The sequence below is a fragment of the Acomys minous genome, assembly GCF_964271855.1.
Source record: "Acomys minous genome assembly, chromosome: 9".
Taxonomy (NCBI): Eukaryota; Metazoa; Chordata; class Mammalia; order Rodentia; family Muridae; genus Acomys; species Acomys minous.
In genome coordinates this window covers 43,907,032-43,929,053 of record NC_140490.1, presented here as the reverse complement: position 1 = coordinate 43,929,053, position 22,022 = coordinate 43,907,032, and the positions used below count along the sequence as shown (strand labels likewise).

The 22,022-nt window shown below is 43.9% G+C and overlaps 1 protein-coding gene across 1 annotated transcript in view; it reads right to left on the bottom strand.

The window, feature by feature from the left end:
* The window catches only part of SHC3 (SHC adaptor protein 3), a 131,649-nt gene that overhangs the window by 13,174 nt on the left and 96,453 nt on the right, over positions 1-22,022 (bottom strand). The window contains exons 8-11 of the mRNA XM_084796936.1: positions 17,583-17,733; positions 15,187-15,274; positions 14,097-14,255; positions 10,026-10,321 (exon numbers count right to left, since the gene is read on the bottom strand). Of these exons, the coding sequence (XP_084653062.1) occupies positions 10,026-10,321; positions 14,097-14,255; positions 15,187-15,274; positions 17,583-17,733 (694 nt within the window). The remainder of the gene's footprint in view (positions 1-10,025; positions 10,322-14,096; positions 14,256-15,186; positions 15,275-17,582; positions 17,734-22,022) is intronic.

Here is a 22,022-nt window from a genome sequence, read left to right as displayed (position 1 = left end):
TTCCCCCTTTATAGTCAGGGACCAGCCAATTACCATGAAAATCAGATGAATAAATATTGAAGAGAACGTGTTCAGCGTCTATTTCAGTGTCCTCACAGCAAGGAGGCAACTTTACATTTTTAATTAAGTCTTTCATTTCCATCTTCTTTTCAGCTAACGCTATCCTCTGTAGGATCAATTAAACCGGATAATCAGATCCGGCTCAAAGCCCCCCAAAAGAATAGTCATCAGTGGGTATGGCTTAACTAGCATTCTTGATGGTCCTGCGAGTTTCACTCCAGAATTAAAACCATATGATAGCACAGCCGCGGGAATCTGCTCCCGTGAACACCTTCTGCCATTGCCTCATTTTCTGCAAACCTTGATGGGGGTTTGTGAAAATATAGTAAAATATTGTAGTAGGGTGTGATGGTTGGGTTTAACTGTTACCTCAACACAATCTACAGTCACCTGGGAAGAGTTTCAATGAGCAAACATTGTCTAGATAAGGTTAGCCTCTGGGTACACCCCTGGGTGATTGGGCTTGATTATGATAATCGATGTGGGCAGCCCCGCCCACTGCGGGCAGCCCCACCCACTGTGGGCAGCCCTATTCCCTGGGCAGGGAATTCTGGATTGTGTAAAAGAGTAGAGAAAGGGAGCTGGGCACAAGTGTGAGCATGTTAATTCATTACTCTCTGCTCTTGCCTGTGGATGTCAAGACACAGAGTATGTCTTTTAAGACAATTCTTTGGTGTGTAAAGACGTAGCGAAAACATTTAATCATCTTTGTTCTACATGATGACCATACTCAGCTAGACTTTAATTTTTTTTCATGTTTTAAATACCAATTTTTCAAGTGAAATATTTATATTCTCACAGAATTCTTGGAGATTTTTTTCCCTGCTATTTTCTTGTTGATAACTACAACGGAATTGCTGCAAGGCCTGTGCAGGAAGAAAGAGCTCTAGGATGCTTCTGTTTAGGTCATTTTGTTTGTGGTTCACCGTAGCTCAACGTTAGTAGTGTCACATAGGCACACTCACACACCTGTAGAGGGCACGAGTTCCGTATGCTTACAAATAAGCACTAAGGAAACCGGAGGGAAAAGATGTTTATCTGTTTTCTACCCAGAAGGCTAGCAATGGATATAGTTTATAGCCTGGTGGTCTTTGCTACATGTATGGCCAAGCATCACCCAAATCCCCCAAAGAATTATGCTTATTTATCTCAGGCTTGTCCCCTCTAGATCTTGAGCATTGCTTCTCATCAGTAAGACCTATCATTATGAGAGATGTCACTTGTACTTTACAGCAGCCTGGGTAACTTCTGTGTTATCCTAAGGCCAGGCCAATCCTGGCTCCAAAGGCACTATGCTCACCTCAATTATTCCCCCTGGACCCGTTCCTTGACCATTGTTTCTGAGTCACGAGAGCCCATCTTTGCAGAGGCTATATGTACTCTGTAAAGAGTTTCAATGCAAACATGTCTTAAGTTTTGATGTGCATACATGATTGAGTTCATTGTCATCAAGAAAGGCTTTCTGAAGGTGTGCTGGACTTAAATATGGATGAAATAAACTTCTTGTGGTCAGACTCTAGAAAGCCTTAAGCCACACCAGCTCACTAAACCAGCCTGAACCGAATTTCCTTCTGGCCTCTCACAGACTGTTACTCTGCCAGCCCTGATGCTTGCAGAGACCCCTACACACACACCTGCTCCTTAAATTCCCTGGACTCTCTGTTCATAATCTGTAAAAGCCATGCTGGATCAAGCATCCACCTAGTACCAGTGAGTGTGCACTGTGCGTGAGGCGCTGTCCCAAGTACTGGGGGGTACTACAAGACCAAGACTGTTAATTCATATAGAAATCATAACCCAGGCAGAGCAAATGAACAATTAAGCACACACTTTGTTGTGATGTATAGTAAAGCAAAAATAGATCAGAATGAAGAAAGACAGATTATCCACAGGGTTCCATCTGAATTAGCAGTTGGAGAGGGGCTTCTAAATGTGGTCTCCGCATAAAGAAGCGTCATTTACACTAAGAGGTTGTGAACATGTCGCCTCTGAAGCCTAAGCCCTGTTGATTTAGGAACAGAGACTTCAGACTTTCTGAAGATCAGGTGCTCCCAACCCCAGTTATTCCACCAAGAAAAATCAGGGGTTGACAAGGCTCGCAGCATCAGAAAAGTCTACCCATGTAGAATCCATGATTATGGGCTTAAGAAAAAAAATAATTACATGGTTATGTCAAAACACATTCAAGAAATATCTGATAAATTTCAATAGTGTCCTCAATAAAAGCAGTTGGGTGGAATCTCTCCCTGGAAGTCCTCTGACCAAGCTGGCCGGGGAATTGGGTAGGTGAGCTTCACCGTCCTCATCCTCCAACTCTAATTCCCCAGGCTTACCTCAGCATGGTAGCAGAGCACCCGATGCACCCTGCCCTTCCTCTCTGCCCCCACTCCCAGGAGACTAAGCAGATCCTTTCCAACAGCTTCCCTTCCTCAGCCAACCCCTTTGTCTCACTGGCCAACACCCAAGGCAGTCACACCCTGGAAACCTGCCAGCCAAGCTGGCCAAAGAATCAGGTAGGCGGTCTTCACTCTCCTGTGCATCCTGCAATTCCAGTCCCCCAGTCTCCCCCAGCCCTGTGGCAGACCACCTGCAGAGGCTTGTCTTCCTTCCATTCCCCACGGATTGCACAGACTCTGTGACTGACACAACTTCCGTCCTTCGTGTGGACATGCTCAGCCTCCCGCCCTTCTAGCCCATCACCCTTCCTGTGTGTCAGCTCCCAATACCTAGAAACAAGTGCTACAGGGGATCCCCAGTGGTTGGGCCTGGCAGTGACTCAGAAGCATTCCATACCAGGTAACATACAGTTACTACATACTCCTAAGATCCAGAGAAGGAAATAGAAACAAAGAACCCAAGAACATACCCAACAAAGACAAAACCAGATAGCAGCACCTAGAATTACAATCAGCCCAAACCCAGATGCGTAGACTCCATCTTAAAGACACACAATCAATAACATCCAGGATAATATGTCTCTACAGGAGCCAAGCATCCCTTCCACAACTGGCCCTGAGAAATGAAACACAGCTGAAGCACAAGGCAAGGACTTCATGATCACTATTACAAACATGCTTAGGAAGCTTAAAGAGGATATGAATAAATCCATTAATAAAATCTATAAAAACACAAAGAGTATAATGAGATGAGGAAAACTGTTCAAGACATGAAAGTGGAAATAGAATCGATAAAGAAAACCCAAACTGAGGGGAAACTGGAAATGAAAAGTTTAGGCACTTGCTCAGAACCTCAGAGGCAAGCCTCAACAACAAAACACAAGAGATAAAGGAAAAACTCTCAGGCAGTGAAGACAAGATAGAAGAAATGGATTCCTCTGTCAAAGAAAACGTTAAAACCTCCTGGTTCAAAACATCCAGGAACTCTGGAACTTTATGAAAAATCCAAGTTTACAGAGAATAGGGATGAAGGAAAGATAAGAAATCCAGGTCAAAGGCACAGAAAATATTTTCAAACAAATCATTAAAGAAAATTTCCCTAACCTAAAGAAGATACTTATGAAGGTACAAGAAGCATACAGAACACCAAATAGACTCAGTCAGAAAATAAATTCACCATGACACATAATCAAAACACTAAATGTACAGAACAAAGAAAGAATATTGAAAGCTGCAAGTGAAAAAGACCAGGTAATATATAAAGGAAGACCAATTAGAATAACAACTGACTTTTCAATTGAGACTCCAAGGCCAGAAGGGCCTAGATAGATGTACTGCAGACTCTAAGACCACAGATGGCAGCCCAGACTACTCAGCCCAGCAAAACTTTCAATCATAGTAGAGAAATAAAGACATTCCACAATAAAACCAATTTAAGTAGTATCTTTCATCCAACTCTACAGAAGAACTTCAACCACACCCAAGAAAACACAAAGAACAAATAATCTCAAACCAGCAAATCAAAAGAGAGTGAGGGAAAACAAGCACACCACCACAACAAAATAGCAGGAATCAATCAAAGTGCTCATTGATAATGCTCAACATCCATGGTCTCAATTCCCCAATAAAAAGACACATGCTAACATATCAGTTATGAAAACAAGATCTACCCTTTTGCTGCATCCAAGACACACACCACACCATCAAGGATGGGCATTAACTCAGAGTAAAAGGTTAGAAAAAGATATTCCAAGCAAACAGACCCAAAACACAAGTTGACACAGGTATTTTTAATATCTCACAAAATATATTTCAAACCAAAACCAATCTAAAGAGACAGGGAAGACCATATACCAAATCCACCAAGAGAATGTTACAATTCTAAACATTTGTGCACCAAATACAAAGCACCTGAGATCCTAAAAGAAACACTGCTATAGCTAACATCACATTATTGACCCTCACATGGTGATAGTGGGAGAATTCAATACCTAACTCTTGCCAATAGACAGGACATCCACACAAAAACTAAACAGAGAAATTCTGGAGCTAAGTGATATCATAAGTCAAATGGACCTAACAGATATTTGTAGATCATTTCAACCAAAGACAAAAGACTCCAATCTTAGCACCTCATGGAACTTTCTCCAAAATTGACCACATACTCAGATGCAAACCAAGTCTCAACAGATACAAGGAAACTGAAATAACATCCTGCATGCTATCTGACCACCATGGATTAAAGATGGACTCCAACAACAACAAAAGGTTTATAAACTCATGGAAACTGAACAACTCACTACTGAATGACAAATGGGTCAAGACAGATATTAAGAGAGAAAATTAAAACTTTTTAGAGTTCAGTGAAAAAACATATCCAAATTTATGTACACAATGAAGGCCGTTCTAAAAGGCAAGTTCATAGCGCTAAGTTCCTACAAAACAAAAATCAACTTGGAGAGATCTCACTTTAGCAACTTGACAGCACACCTGAAAGGTCTAGAGCAAAAAGAAAAAATAATATCCAAAAGGAGTAGATGGCAAGAAATAAATCCAGGATGAAAATCAATAAAAGAATGATACAAAGAATTTGAGAACAATACAAAGAATCAATGAAACAAAGAGTTGGTTCTCTGAGAAAATCAGGAAGATTGACAAACCTTTAGCCAAGTTGACTAAAAGGTGGAGGGAGAACATCCAAATTAACAATATTAGAGGCAAAGGGGGAGACACAACAACAGACACTGAAGAAATCCAAAGAATCATAAGGACATACTTTTAACTCTGACATACTTTGTACTCTAACAATTTGGAAAACCTAAAAAAAATAAATAACTTTCTTGATATATACCACCCATCAAAGTTAAATCAAGATCAGATAAGAAATTTCAACACTTCTAACTACCACACAGCACAAGCACACACATAATAAATAAATGTAATAAAAAGAAATGTTACTAATACACTTTATTGTGTTAGTATTAACAAAAGTTGTATTTATAAGATTAAAAACCCAGGAAAGATGAATGATTGACATTAGCAAAGATGGTTTTTGAAGGGCTCTAATGGGCCTAATAAGCCCAGGCAAGGCAAACCTGGCTCTGGCAGCCCTTGCCTTTTCCCCTATTCCTTCTATCTTGCTAAAAACCCATTAGACTACACTCCTAAAGCTAGCCACCAAGGTCTATTCCTTTATTTGACCATTTCCTCCTCCTGAGGCTGACCACCAAGGTCCAGCTATCAAAAGTCCATCAATTAGAAGCCCTTAGGCTCACCTGATTAGCATGCCCAATCAAAATAAACCCATCCATCCTAATCCCCCCCTACCCCGCCTTCCCTTTATAAATTGCCAGTTGCCTATGGGCCACAGCTGTCTCCTCTCTATCCAGAGGCAGTCCTTTGTCCCTCCTGCACAGGTGTCCTTCCTTCTTTCCCTTCTCCCTCATCCTCTATGTCTTGTATTTGTATCTTATTCCTCACCCTCTGTCCCTCTGGGGCAAATAAGTGCTGAGAACTTGGTCTTGGGGTGTCTTGTGCTGACATTGGTCCTTTCAGATTTGACAAAAGAAAATGAAAATGAAGAGACAGAAATCACAGCACCAGCTGTTAGGACGGCTTCAAAGTCATCACAACTGAGACAGGACAGCACTTAGGAGTGATGAATGGGCGTGAGTCACAGAGCCTAACACAAGTTCAGAACAGAGCCCAGGACAGCGACAGGCATGTTATAGTAGGAAGCTCAGTGGGGCACAGAAAACACGAGCTATTTAAGTTACATGCATATGAGCTGGCTTGTTTTAGTGGCTTAAAGTTATTGGTTCTCCAAAGGTCTAATATCCAAGGCATATAAAGAACTCAAGACATTAAACACCACCAAACCAAATAATCCAATTGAGAAATGGGGCTCAGAGTTAAACAGAGAATTCTCAACAGAGGAGTATCAAATGGCTGAGAAACACTTAAAGAAATGCTCAACATCTTTAGTCATCAGAGAAATGCAAATCAAAACAACTCTGAGATTCCATGTTACACCCATCAGAATGGCTAAGATCAAAAACTCAAGTGAAACCACATGCTGTCGAGGATGTGGAGAAAGAGGAATATTCCTTCATTGCTGGTGGCAATGCAGACTGGTGCAGCCACTTTGGAAATTTGTCTGGCACTGTCTCAGAAAACTGGGAACAGGGCTTCCTCAAGACCCAGCTAGTTCACTCCTTGGAATATACCCAGAAGATGCTCTAGGGACATATGCTCAACCATTTTCATAGCAGCCTTATTCATAATAGCAAGAACATGGAAACAGCCTAAGTGTCCCTCAGTAAAAGAATGGATAAAGAAATTGTGGTACATTTACACTATGGAATACTACTCAGCTATTAAAAACAAGAAATTTCCATAATTTGTGGACAAATGGATTGGACTAGAAATGATCATAATGAGTGAGCTAACCCAGAAGCAGAGAGACTCAAATGGTATACACTCACTTATATCTGGACACTAGCCCAAGGGGCATGTCCCATGAAAGTTTTCACTTACCAGGAAAGTGAGATAGAGGTGAGGACATCCTAGTGGGACTCTAGGTGAGAGAAATATAGGAGATGGGGAAATAGAAGGATCCAGAGGGTCCTAGAAACCTACAAGAAGAACACTATGATGGGTGGATCTGGGCCCAGGGGTTCTGCTCGATCTATGGCACCAACCAAGGACAATACTTGCAGTCATCATCAAACCCCTACCCAGATCTAGCCAAGGGACAGGACATTCTCCACAGTTAAATGGAGAGTGGGGACTGACTTTCACACGAATTCTGGTGCCCCATATTAGGCCATGTCCCCTTGATGGGGAGGCCTGATGGCACTCAGAGGGAGGATAGCAGACTACCAAGAAGAGACTTGATACCCTAACATCATATTCAAGGGGAGGAGGTCCCCCCCAGTCACAGTCATAGGGAAGGGGAATGGGGTGAAAGCGGGAGGGAGGGAGGAATGGGAGGATGCACAAGACGGGATAGCAATTGAGATGTAATATGAATGATTTTATTTTTCAATAAAAAAAAAAGAAAGAGAAAAAAAAGATTGGTCCTCAACTTCCTGTTGCATTTAAAAGTTCATCCAGAGAGAATTTAAATAATTGTGAAATAGAAGACCACAGAGTAAACATAAGCAAATATCAAATAGATGTTTGTGATTTGTGGGTGAAGACAAGCAGATAACTCAAAACCATGACTCTAAGTCGGGGGTGGGGGGGGGGGGGGAAATGGCTCACTCATGCTGAAGAAAAAACGCTTCTGTTTGATGAGAAACACCACAGATCAAAATTTCAGGTAGGAAAAAAATAAGTAGAAGAATAGATTTGAAAATTTTATGGCTGAAGAAAGTTAGACTCAACCACAGACAAGCTGAGAACTTTGAACTTCTAAGAGATGATTGCTTGTCTGCTAGCAACATGTACTTAAAGAAGAGAGGGCCAGATAACGAAGAATGGCTCCACAGGTCAGCAAAGGCAGACAGACAATATAAAGAAAGAGCAAGAATGAATCCCCCTTGGGCTGCTCACTGGGAAGTAAACACACTTTGATGAACTTAAATGTACAGCTTTCCTCAGACCCCAGGTCTCCCTTTCCTGCCACCTGTCCCACAGGAACTATTCACTGTCCAGGGAAAAATGTGCATGAGGGTCTGTGACAGCACAAGCACCTTCTCCAGAGAGTCGAATAAGCAGCTCTCAGGGTGTGTGTGTGACAGACACTGGACAACAAACATAGGACACTATCCATCTCAAAAACATACTTTCGGAGCTGTGAGAAGTGGACTTGTGGGTGAAGTGCTTGCCGCGCAAGCCTGAGGACCTGGGTTTGAAGCCCCATATCCCATGGTAAGCCAGGCATGGCGAGATGGGAGGCGGAGGCAGGAGAATTCCTGAAAGCTCATGGTCTAACTAGCTTGGTGTTCACAGAGGCAAATGGCAAAAGACCCTCCTCAAACAATGTGGAAGGTGGAGACGGGCACCTCAAGTTGTCCTCTGACATCTACACATAATGCCATGTACATGCTCACACTTACAGTTGAACATATCCCCACTACACACATACACACACATGTATACACACATATAGACATGTATATATAGACATGTGATATATATGTCAGGTTGCAAAGCTCTAAAAAACGCAACCACTAAAATACACCACAGATAAGGTGTATGTTTAAAAGAAAACTTCACAGAAGAAGAGGAGAAAAGAAGTCATTACATTCACTGTGTTCCATACTTAGGGCCATGGCTGCCCTGTGGGACAGATGCTTTGAAAGCACCAACGGCTGAGGTGTGTGGACATCTCAGTCTGGGTCCCTGAATCATACCAGTGACCCCTACCCTCCTCGGTGCCCCAAACTACACAGTCTAACCAAATACTTAGGTTCCATTTCTACCCACACACCCCTGATCTAATTCTGTTAAGTAACTCTATCTTACCTTTTGTTTTCACCGGCTAAGCAGTTTTAAAAATAACAATCCTGGCATTTGCTCAAGGGTTAAGCTGATTAAATTGCACTTACTGAACTTGGCAATTATTGGACTAGGCCCAGGGTGAAGTCAAATACACTTATTGACTGGCAGATGGACAAGCTGGGCAAACCCACAGAATACTCAGACAGAATTGTACACCACCTCATGTCAGGAAGCTGAACCTCTCTGACCTGAAAAGCATGAGGCTAATTAACAGTGGGGGGGCGGGGAGGAGGCGGGGCGGGGGTGGGTGGGGGCGGGGCGGAATCAGCCGCTGCCAGCATACTTTAATACTTTACAGCCTGCAGGAAAGCCTAGAGATTCCGGCTTGGGAGTTATTTTTTATTGAGATAGATATTAAAACTCCGGTAGACTGAGAAAGGTGGGTAGCGCACACCAGCTTCTCACTCTTGCTGCCATGCCACGCCCATCATTGTGGACCCTCCCTCTGGAACCGTAAGGCAGAACAAATCTCCATTGCATTGATTTTGGGCGTGGTATTTCAGCAGCTGAAAAGTAACTAATACACACGGCAAGCTCTTCACCCATTGAGCCATCTCCGAAGCCCCTATTCCATAATTTTTTAACAAACAGTTTATTATTAAGCTTTTAAGTGTGTGTGTGTGTGTGTGTGTGTGTGTGTGTGTGTGTGTGTGTGTGTGCACAGACATGGGTGCCTGTGGAGGCCAGAAGAGAACACTGGATTCCCTCAAGCTGGTGTTAAAGGAGGTCATGAACCACCAAATGTGGGTGCTAGGAACCAAACTCAGATCCTCTGCAAGAGCAGTGGGTACTCTAAACCACCAAGTCATTGTCCCAGCACCCATTTCTTTATCTCAAAGGACATGAAGACCAAAGCTTTTATCCTGGACTATGATAATTTTCCACGTTTTATAACTCATGCAGGGTATACCGATCACTAGCATCTGTCACATAAGTCTCTTGTCCCTGACTGCCCCTGTAGATAGAGCAGACAGTATGGATATGGGCCTGTGTAAAGCCTAGGAAACAAAAATAGTTAAAGGTAGTCATGAGCCTATTGGAAGGTGCCTGCCCATGCCTCACCGTGCCTTCTGGGTCCACCAGCAGCAGATGCTTGGCCTGGCCATTGTGCATGCCCGTGAGGACGAAAGAGCCGGGGTTGGTGGTACTCTTCCTCACTAGGAAGTCTCCATCGTCCTGCAGCAGCGCCTCTGCCTCCTTCCTGCTCATCTCTCCTTGGTACCAGGGCTCAGCGTTAAGCTCCTCCAGCATCTTGGCATCTGGGGCTCTGGGTGAGACGGGGCTGATGCACTCCACAGACGCTGCTTTGCTCAACATGGGCCCCAGGGGCTGATTCTTGAGAGCATCTTCAAAAGGCTCTGTCAACAACATACGACAGCAGCAAATCAATCCCCGGAAGAAGGAGCAATAAAAATAGAGTGAGAGATGAGACTTAAGATGTAGCTCTTGACGGAGGCTGGCAACAGAGATGAATCGTCGGAACTAGAATTTAAATGCACCGCCCAAATTTTGGCATGATTCTCTGGTGAGTCTACTCTCAGACAGCTGGGAGTTGTGCCTGGTGCCAGGGATATGAGCACACACTTTGTCTAGCTGGATAGAAGGGCTTCAGTGATGCACGCTGCAACAGGGCAGGTACGACTTGCCATTTCGCACCAGCTGCCTTTCCCGAACCATTAGCCAGCCTCTTTAATGAAACCCTGTGTACAATCTTGTCAGTGCCAAAGGAGAAGATGAACCATGACACTTTGATCCCATTAGAACCCCCAGTGCCGTTTGTGGACTTGCTCCAGCTTTGTAACTTTACTTGGCCTTGACTTTCCCTGGTATCTGAGGATTGACATCACACTTGGCTTCACCTGCTTTGCAACAGACTTCTTACTAGATAGCCTATCAACGAGTGCCGAGACCGCTGTGAGTCACAACATGTATTAGTGGCAAAAGAATTCACTAAGTGCATCTAGTTGAACATCAGTGTGCAGTTTCCCAATAGGACATGAAGATGGTATAAGCACTGAAAAAAATGTATACACTGTCCGGTAAACGTGGAGCATTTAGGGTTGTACCACCTGCGTGCTACAGTGCAAGCACGGTGAGAAGTAGGGTGCTCTTCTTGAGCCAAGCTCCACCCCAGGGCCCCACACTGTTTCCGGATATTATTGAGATCCACAACTACTCAGGGAATGGTGTAAAACAGGCCAAATCTGGTAGATGTTAGGAGAGGGTGGAAAAGGGAGCAAAGCAAAATTAGATCTTGTTGGGAACTGCTAAGTCTTTCACAAATGTGGAGAAGAAAATTGGTTACAAACCACTGGCTAAGGGCTAAAATTATAATGTTTGGCTGTGTGTGTGTGTGTGTGTGTGTGTGTGTGTGTGTGTGTGTGGTGTGTGTGTGCGCATGCATGTCTATACAGGATAGAGAGCGATGTCGATGTTGGGTGTCTTTTTCGATTGCTCCTCACCTTACTCTTTGAGACAGGGTTTATGATTGAACCTGGAGCGCCACTGGGCTGCCCACCAAGCCCCAGGCATCCTTCTGTGCCTACCTTCCCAAAGCTAAAATTACAGATGAGCACAGTTGCATCTGGCATTTTTTCATGGGATCTAGAGGATCGAACTCGGGTCCTTGCACTTGTACAACAAGCACATTATTGATTGAATCATAACTGCCCCTCCAGTTCCTGGGCTTTCCTTTTCATCCCTCTCTTAAGAATCTGATTCTATGAGGTGCTGAAAATCTGTACTCTGCTGTTTCTGTACTGTCAGCACCTTGCTATGGCCACTGTCAGCCTTTGTCACTACCATTGCCAACATTCACACACCACCCATCATTGTTATAGTAACCAACGTTACCAGCCACATCACCACCGTTACTGATGTCAACAGGTCATCACCTCCCTAATTGCTAACACCCCACCATCATCACCACAGTGGCCCAGGAGAAGCCGATTGTAGAGACTTCAATGTTGCCTCATTTAAAAAAAAGCACTGAGTCTATCCTCACCCTCAGAAGGCACTGCGAACAGCACTGTTGGCCTGGCAGGGCTGCCTTTGACAAGGTTGAGGTTACTTAGCCACCACGACTCTCCTTTTTCTTCTGCACAGCACCGGGATGGTGCTAACCAAAGCTCCTTGTGCACAGACCAAGACCATTCAATCAGGTAGTGAGTGCCCGGCGCGTGCTGTGCGTCATTTTCCTTCCCATCCCTCTTCAGCCCCTCAGCTTCTTAAAGAATGAAAGCAGGAGAGCTGAAGAGAAGCTGAGACATGAGCCCAGCTGGCTAACCTTGCAAGCAGGAGGACCTGAGCTTGATCCCCAGTGCCTATGTTTTGAAAGTCAGGTAAGCGAAAGGCTGAAGAAAAGCCTCAGGGGTTAAGAGTTACTGCTGCTCCTGCAGAGGCCCTGCATTCAGTCACCACGTGCTATCTACGAAGCTCCAGCAGCTTCATTCCCACAGGATCTGACACCCTCTTCTGCCCTCCACAATCACCAAATATGCATGTGGTGAGAATATATGTGTGTAGGCAAAATCACTCAAGACACATAAATTTTTTTAAAAAAAGATAAATCTTAAGAAGCAAAATCAGACATGCAGATATGTGCTTGCAGTCCCAGCACTGATGGCTGAAGATAGGCAGATCCATGGGGCCCACTGGCCAGTTAGGCTAATCTAGGTAGCAAGTTCCAAGCCAAGTGAGAGATCTAGTCTCAAAAACAAATGGGGAGCTGGGTGAGGCGGCACAGTCTTTTAATCCTAGCACTCGGGGAGGCAGAGGCAGGCAGATCTCTGTGAGTTCGAGGCCAGCCTGGTCTACAAAGTGAGTCCAGGACAGCCAGAGCTATTACACAGAGAAACCCTGTCTCAAAAGACAAAACAAAACAAAACCACCAAAACCCAACCCAAACCAAACCAAAACCCAAGTGGGATGGCTCTTGAGGACACACACACACACACACACACACACACACACACACACACACACTCCTCTCTTTATGTATATATTTATAAATGTATGTATGTATGTATTTATGTATGTATGTGTGTATGTATGTTTATCCTCATGAGCTTCCAAAATGCATTCCAAATTTCTTAACAGCGTCTACTCATTCCATTTCAGCTCATGAATTGCATGGTTCCCTCTAACTATATACCAAAGAGCAAGTCCACATGATAGCATCAGCCTATACTGCCAAGTCCAGTGGGTTCCGGCTTCTTCCTTCATCCTGCTCTTGAGCTCACCACTGAGCATGCCTAACCCTGACAGCATGCGGCTGGTTGCTTAGACGCCACTGGAGTAGGGCCGCCTGTTTCAATGCTCCTGTATAGCTTCCGCAACTAGAAAGTATTTGACACATGGTGAGCACTAGATATACTTTAGGAGGATGTTAGGAGGAAGAATGAGAGAGGAAATGAGAGCAAATGGGTGGGGTGGGGCTGGGGTAGGAGTGTGGTGGGGGTGGGGCAGGGTGGGTGAGGGTAGGGTAGGGGTGGGATGGGATGGGACATGGGTGGGATGGGGGTGGGGCGGGGTGGGGTAGGGGTAGGGTGGGGCAAGGGTGGGGCAGGTTTGGGGCGGGGCGGGGCAAGGGTGGGGTGGGGCGAGGGTGGGCAAGGGTAGGAAGGAGAAGCAGAGGAGCAGGAGGAGGAGGGGAGCACTGGCAGACAGAGGGAGGGAGGAAGGGAAAGAGGGAAGGTAAAGTAAGGGAGGGACAGAGGGAAGGATGGAAGAGTGAAGGAAGGATGAAGTTACAGAGGAAGGACACTGTAAACAAGGTCTAAACAATTTCTCATCGACAGTCCTTGCTCACAGACTGAGGTCTCTTACTATGGCCACACGTCATCTCCATACCTTCTGAAATTACACAGCAGTTAGCACATCATGGGCAATTAACATTCAAATGGACACATATATTTGTGTATGTTGTTAGTCTTCAAGATGAAATCCCATTTCCCCAAAAGAAAGTCTCTTCTCTACAAGGGGGGTTGTGTAACCCCAACACCTTACTTCAACCCAATCAAAGTCAGAAAAACACCCTTAATCATCACCCTTCATTGGACCTGCCAGCAGGAAACTCAGCAGTGATGCAGATAGTGGCTAAAAGGCAGCCCAGAAAAGACAGTAGACACCTACTCATGTCAAAGAGGTCCTTCCGGGGGCTGCTCTCCGTGCTGCTGGTTGCTGCCGGCCAGACTGGTGGCGGGACTAGCTGGGTGTTCACATAGGTCGGTGTTTCCCCTACGGAAGCCATGTGCACTTTCCCTTCTGGTGTGCTATAGGTGTCCAAGGATCCTGCAGCAAGAGAGTAAGCCCTGTTATCTTTCAGAGTAGCAGCACTCTTACTGCCTGTCCCTGGGGTACCCAGAACAGCAGCACCTCAAGCTTATTGCCGAGAACATTTGCTCATGGTAAATGCTCTTCTAAGCCTGTCAATACTATGTCCCAGCTAAGACAGACCCCAGCCCTTCATGTCAAAAGAAGGAAAAAGAACAAAGAAAGAAAGAAAATGAAAAGAAAGAAGGAAGGAAGAAAAGAATCCTCCACCAGGATCAGGGTGGGTGGCTATAAAGGCCTTGACAAATATGGCCGACTAGGCTGGGGCTCCAGGACCCTGGGAGCTGAGCATTGAGTGACACTGCCTCGATGTGACCTCCTACTGGGCCAAAGGGGTGCTGAGGCTGGGCCTAGGGATTCTCAGTTGCTTTGTCACCTAGAGATAATGTTGAGGGTGCTTCCCAAGAGCATCTGCTTGTGTCATTCTTTCTCTGTGTGTGAGCACATTTGCTTCACCGTGTAACAGATACCTTGATCACACTCCTTTAGAAAGGATGGCTACTGCAAATATATGAATAAATGTGTTTGTTCTATGGGAGAACATATCTACTTGTTTCAAAGAAGGTGGTCTTGAAGCCAGGTGACATGACTCATGCCTGTCATCCCAGCTCTCAGAAGGTGACAACAGGAGGATCACTGCAAATTCGAGGCCAGTCTGAACTATACAGCAAGACTTTGCACTGCCAAACACTAGAAGAAAATTAAAAACTGAAAGAAAAGCAAATAAGAGCTTAAGACATATGGCCTCTCAGGCTCCTATTGAATGTCCATTTTCCTGGTATGTCCACGGTCTCTTGCTCCTACTCCACAGGAAGTGGAGGTTTGCCCAATGAGAGCATTACCTGTTCAGAGCATGCGCTGTTTCCCGCCCCGTCACTTTGCCTCTTACCTTGCCTGGTGGGTGCTCGCTGCCAGTCCTCACCAAATGCATCTCCTAAGTGTCTTCCCTGGTAATAAGTTTGCTCTTTTCCTGAAAACTAGAGACATATGTCAATATTCAGAAGGAAAGAATTGTCTTTTCATTCTGCATCTTTGCGAGCCACAGTGTAGAGGGTAGGGCTTTTACTGATAGATGCGTCTTCCCTGACTCCCACCTTTCCATTTACCCCTCACAGTAGCATTGCATTCAACAGATTAGATTGCATTGTTGTGGGGAAAAAAAAGCTACAATCTCATTAATGCTACAACACTACTTGTTTTCACAACCCCCATAATTTTTCTCAAGGGCAATCTCAGAGGGATCTTGTGCTATCAGCCCTCCACTCTCAGAGAGACACATTCCCTGAGAACCAGGAAGCTGCAGTGTCCAAGGAGTGATATCAGTGCTGTTCTGACATTTTTTTTATTGGCACAAATAACCTTGAGTATATCCAGAGTGGGGAAGTATAGATCAGCCGTCAGGCACAAGACTCTGGGTTCCATAACTAGCATCACAAAAGAAAGGGGGAAAAAAAATCACTGAAGCCTCTATAAAAGATGGAGGTGTAATGGTTTTAGAAAGCAATTTTGAGTTAGGGTTGTTCGAGTTGGAGGGTGTTGATGGTTCGTTTCAGCCGACAACTTGACACAACCTAGAAGAGACGAGACTGGGGAGAGATTCTCAATGAGGGATGGTCTACACTCAGTTGGTCTGTGGAAAATCAATGGGGGCAGGGGTTGTTTTTAAATAAGGAGATGTGAAAAGACACAGACCACAGGATGCTACACCACTCCCCGGGCACGGAGACTTGAACTGAGTAAGAATAGAAAAAGAGCACCAGTGAGCTTGGCAGTATTCACAAGTCTCTGCTTTTTCTTTTTAATGTATATTTTATTTATTATAACATCCTGATGGTTATTCTCTCCCTCTTATCTTCCCTTTCCCACCCACCCTCCCTCTTCTGCTTATTTCCCTCCCCTAGACATGATGGGGAGGGCCCTCTTACCCCAATTGTCTGTCGACACCCTATTAGGTCTCAATAGGATAACATGCATCCCCTTCCTTTGTGTGCCTGCTAGGCCATCTTGCCAAGGAGCAGTGACCAAATCATGGGCATCAGAGTGCATGTCAGAGGTTCAGCAGCAGTTCCCCTCCCCACGTGGAGCATGGGCATTGGCTACATCTGAACAGGGGTCTTGGTTCTCTGCATGCATTGTCCTTGGATGGTGCATCAGTTGGTGCAGGGCCCTGCTGTGTCCAGATCCACAGGCCTTGATGGTCTCCCTGTGGAGATCCTACTCTCTCCCGGATCTTCCATCCACCCACTCTTCCCTACAACTCTCAGCGCTCTACTCAGAGTCCAACTTTGAGTCCCAGTATATGACCCAATCAGTCCCCTACTGGGTGGAGTCTCTCAGAGGACATCTGTGTTGTGCCAATATCCACTTATAAGTGAGTATACACCATGTGTGTCTTTCTGGGTCTGGGTTATCTCACTTAGGATGATCATGTTTAGTTCATCCATTTGCCTGAAAATGTCAAGATTTTCTTGCTGTCAATAGCTAAATAGTATTCCATTGTGTAAATGTACCACAGTTTCTTTGTCTGTTCTTCTGAAAGATGCTCCACCATACAACAAGGAATTTTGCTCAACTATGTTCACAGCGGCTTTACTTGTAATAGCCAGAATCTGGAAACAACCTCAGCTGTCCCTCACTGAAGAATGGATAAAGAAGCTGTGGTACATTAAAACAATGGAATAGTACTTGGCTATTAAAAACAAGTCTCTGCTTTTGACTGTGGTTGTGATGTGATTTATTGCTTCAGACTCCTACCCCATGACTTCTCCACAGTGATGGACTATAGCCTGGTACCATAGGCTAACTCAAGCACTTTGTCCCCTCAGTTAGTAGTGGCACGGTATTTTATCACAGCAGTGGAAATCAAACTAGAGCAGAGTGGGGGGGTGGGTAAACAAAATAGAAAAAAAATGCATAAAATTCTCATACTTTCAGGGGATGGATCCACTCTTTTCAGTAGACCCACAGTATCATGGACCTTTTTAAAGCCTCAAATCCTGCCATCCCCTCATTAAGACCACAGCGTGCTGTGATTGGCGCTAAGACTTAGGAGTTTTTCACGAATGTCTCAGACAAAGCACTGTGGTCTTGAGTCACCCAATCAGAGCACTGTGACATCTAATGGGACGCCTTCCTTTTCATGTACTTGGTGAAATTGGTGAAAGAGAGCCTGTGAGTGATTGTGTCAAAAGCTAAGGGAGAGATCAGCCAGACATAACACTGAAGAAGAAGAGATAAATGCAAATGAGGGTCCACCTCCACCTAGGAAGAGAACCCCAAACTTACCTGGGCTGCATCAGGAGCGTGAGGTCTGGATTTCAGTCGAGCATCAAGAAACCCTCCTGGAGGAGGCATCTTGCTGGGAACGCTGTTGTAGTATGGGTGATCCGGGCCGTCTCCCTCCTCTTCCGTCCACGGCTCATCCAGACTCTGCATTCTGTTAAAAGGTTTTCAGTGACCTTCACCCAAAATTGAGCATTCAGGCAGATCCAATGAACCTAGCATCAGTGCCATCTACAGAAACAAAGCCCTGGATATGGTTTAAGTATGGCCTCCAGCAAACATGGGTTCATGTACTGGAGGTTTGGTGCCTGAGGTGGTAGTGATAAAAGGTGGTGGGACTTTTAAGAAGTGGAGGCTCTCAGTCACGAATGAGACATCTACATCAGTCCATCAGCCACCCTTCCATTCTCCCAAGGCTTGGGGACCCTTACAGAAGAGCAGGGTAGAAAGAGAGCAAGACCCAAAGACTGGGGAGGTCCAGAGCAACAAAATGCCTCCTGGACAAGACAGGGCCACTGCGCTGATGACCTCACACCAGTTGTGGTTACCTGCACAAGATCAAACCAGTAAACATTTTAGTACTGGTTGGGGATGGAGTGCCTGAGCAGCTACAGGCAGCTGATGGCCTCTGGAGAGGAACAGTTAGTTTTCTTTATGGGTGTGGCCCTTCCTAGTCGGCCTGTGTCCTGGTGGATGCTCCCATAACTATGAGCTCATGGTCAGCACACACTGGAATAGCAGGTTATTTTAAAAGATAAAGCAGAGAACAGGGAGTTGGGAGGGGTGGGGAGTGTGGATCTGGGAGGAGGCTGGGCAGTGACTACAGTCAAAATATATTGTGTGAAATTCTCAAAGAATTAATAAAATATTATATTAAAAGCATGTTATGAAAAAGAAGTGGAGCCTTATGAAAGAACCATAAGCTGTTGAGGACATGTCCTTAGAGAGCATCATGGAGCTGGGGTCTCTCCAGCCCCCTGTTTTAAGAGGTAACCTCCCTTTGCTTTTTTGCACTTGTACCATCCAAGAGGAAGCACTCAGTACAGCTGAGTGTATGCCAGAACTATGTATTTGCCCTCTTTTCTTCGTAAAGTCAGCGTGCCCCAAGTATATAGAAATACAGTCTATTTCTATATACCTATATCCATATCTATATTTTGAGACAGGTTTTCATGTACCCCAAGATTTTCTTGAACTTCCTATGTAGTCAAGGAAGACCTTGAACTTCTGACCCTTTTTCTTCCACCTTCAAGTACCTAATTACAAGTGTAGGAAACCACGCCTAAGTTATATGGTACTGGAGATGGAGGATGGGGCCTCTTACACAAGTACTTTACCAACAGAACCACACACCAGGTTCTTGCTATAATACTGAAAAATAGATGAGTTCTATACCTATTACTAAGAAAGAAATTAGTCACTGTTCCCTCAGCCATCTATATCTTGGGCATGTGTGAAAATGAGGTGAGTGGTTCATCTTATAAATAAATCTGTCTTATTCAGAGATCTACTCATCGGAATATGCTAGTCATATTGGAAATAACCCTTTTTAATTTAATAATAATAATAATAATAATAATAATAATAATAATAATAATAATAATAATTTATCTCTAAGAGAGCACCAGAGCATCAATGTACATGTATGCATTTCAGCAAGTCATGAGATTATTATTGCAAAAGTATATGACCCGCTGTTTCAGCCTCCTGTGGCCTCAACTTCCAAGCTTTGGTGAACTGCACCTTGAGCTGCAAACCACAATAAACCTTTCTTCCTGAAGTTGGTTTTGTTAGGATATTTTATCACACCAACAGAAAAGAAACCAAGAAACACACCTACACATATCACACACATACATATGACACATACAATTTAAAAACAAACATTTTAAAACAATAAAATAAACTGTTAAGATCAGTATTGTTGTGGGGTCTTAAATAGCCGTGTTTGCATGCCTGTGGTAGCCTTGTAAGCTGAAAGGCATCCATCAGTTGACAACCATCTCCAAGCAGCCACAGATGGGACAAGGGCAGTTCTGAGCCTCTTTCAAAAGCCAGTTCCCAAAAATTTATCATTATTTTCCCTGTCGGAGTAATCCTTTGAGGACCCAATTCCCCAAGCTGTCTTTTCTAAAAATTTACTTTTAATTATCACATAGTCATTTTGCACATTTATTACGGGTGCTGTGTGCTAACTTGATACATTTATACAACACACAGTGACCAAATTAGAGTAATTAGCATTCCCATCTCCTTAAGCACTTATCATCTGTTTGTGTTTGTCAAAGCTGTCTTTATTTAACCTGATGCAGAGCTTGCCTGGGGGCATCTGTCAGAAACACTCAGAGGCAAATGTTTATCATGTGGCCCACATGAGGCTGGAAATAACATTTGGGTCAAGCAATTTTTATTAGTGGAATAAAGTGACAAAGAATATAGAGTTTATGGAATTTGAGGGGGGAAGCCACTAAAACAAATAACCACAATGAGTGACAATCACAGCTCCTAAAACGCGGAGCCAAGATGTTGGTAAACTCCAACACGCTCATCTAGAAGGCTACACACTCTTGCAGGGTTTGGCTGTGTTCATGCTCACAGTGTGTAACATGCCTCTAAATTCTCACTTCTAGCCTACCATCAAACACTTCCTCCCAAGTAGAAAGTGAATGCTGGAAAAAACAATCAACTGCTTTACCTTATGTTAGAGGAGTGTACCAATACACACACACATATATGCATGGACATACAAATACATACATACAACACACATAAACACATGTGCACAAATACAACATATACACACATATACATGTACATAATGCATATGTACATGTTTGTGTATACATGCAAATACATGGAGCCCTTCAGTAAAGACTGTGAGGCTGAGTTGGTCAACAATTAAGGAAACCGCCACAATCATTGGTGAGGGAATGTAGCTACTCAATCTGAGCCATCAGTGGACATGATGCCATATGTAGATTGTAGAGTTTATAGAATTACATCAATGAAACCACTAAAACAACCACAAATACTGACATGGAAAGAGAAGAAATATGAGTTTCAGTTTTGCGACCTTCTATTATTTACATTTTTAGTGTCAACCAAAAACTTTATAAGCCTCATAAGGAAATAAGAAAGGCTAGCTCATATACAGGAAAAATAAGTCAACAGAAATGGTCACAAAGAAAACTCAGGCTTAAGGATAAATAAACAAAGCCTCTAAATATGTTCAGCCAACTAAAATAAATAATATGTAAAACACTAAGTATGAAAATTATGTCTCACAAAATGGGGCTTACCAGCATGCATAAAGAACTTTTTAAAAATTCTAGAATTGAAAATTCTACCACCACTGCAAACATGAAAAGAAAATTCTGACAATTCATTTAAGCAAAAAGGTTTGGGAGGTAGAAGAAGAACAAAATTTTAAAATGGTTCAATTCAGACGAACCAGTTTGAGGAACAGAAAAGAAAACTAGTTAATAAAAGTGAATGGAGCCTGGGAGCCCTGTCAAATGCCACCAAGACAGCCAGCACATACGTGGTGGAGTCCCCGAAGGAGAGCAGAGACAGGACAGCGAAGACAATTCTGAGCCATTAGGGCCCGAACCTTCCCAAATTGGCTAAAAGAAGACGTTGCTCCACACAACCAAAAAGCTGAAAAGCTCAGCTTAAGATGAGCTCAAATCTATCCTGATCTCCTGGTAAGTAAAGACTTTCCTTGGACATCCCTTTTGGGCTAGTGTTCAATTATAAGTGAGTATATACCACATGAGTCTTTCTGGGTCTGGGTTAACTCACTCAGGATGATCATTTCTAGTTCCATCCATTTGCCCATAAATTTCAGGATTTCCTTGTTTTTAATAGCCAAGTAGTATTCCATAGTGTAAATGTACCACAGTTCTTTATCCATTCTTTGACTGAGGGACATTAGGTTGTTTCCAGGTTCTGGCTATTACAAATAAGGCTGCTATGAATATGGTTGAGCATATGTCCTTGTTGAGTGGTGGAGCATCTTCTGGGTATATTCCACGGAATGGAATAGCTGGGTCTTGAGGTAGCCCTATTCCCAGTTTTCTGAGAAAGCACCAGATTGATTTCCAAAGTGGTTGTACAAGTTTGCACTCCCACCAGCAAGGAAGGAGTATTCCTCTTTCTCTATGTCCTCGCCAGCATGTGGTGTCACTTGAGTTTTTGATCTTCACCATTCAGATAGGTGTAAGATGGAATCTCAGAGTCATTTTGATTTGCATTTCTCTGATGACAAAGGACATTGAGCATTTCTTTAAGTGTTTCTCAGCCATTCAATATTCCTCTGTTGAGAATTCTCTGTTTAATTCTGAGCCCCATTTCTTAATTGAGTTATTTGGTTTGGTGGTGTTTAATTTCTTGAGCTCTTTATATATTTTGGATGTGAGATCAGGATAGATGTGGGGACTTCCT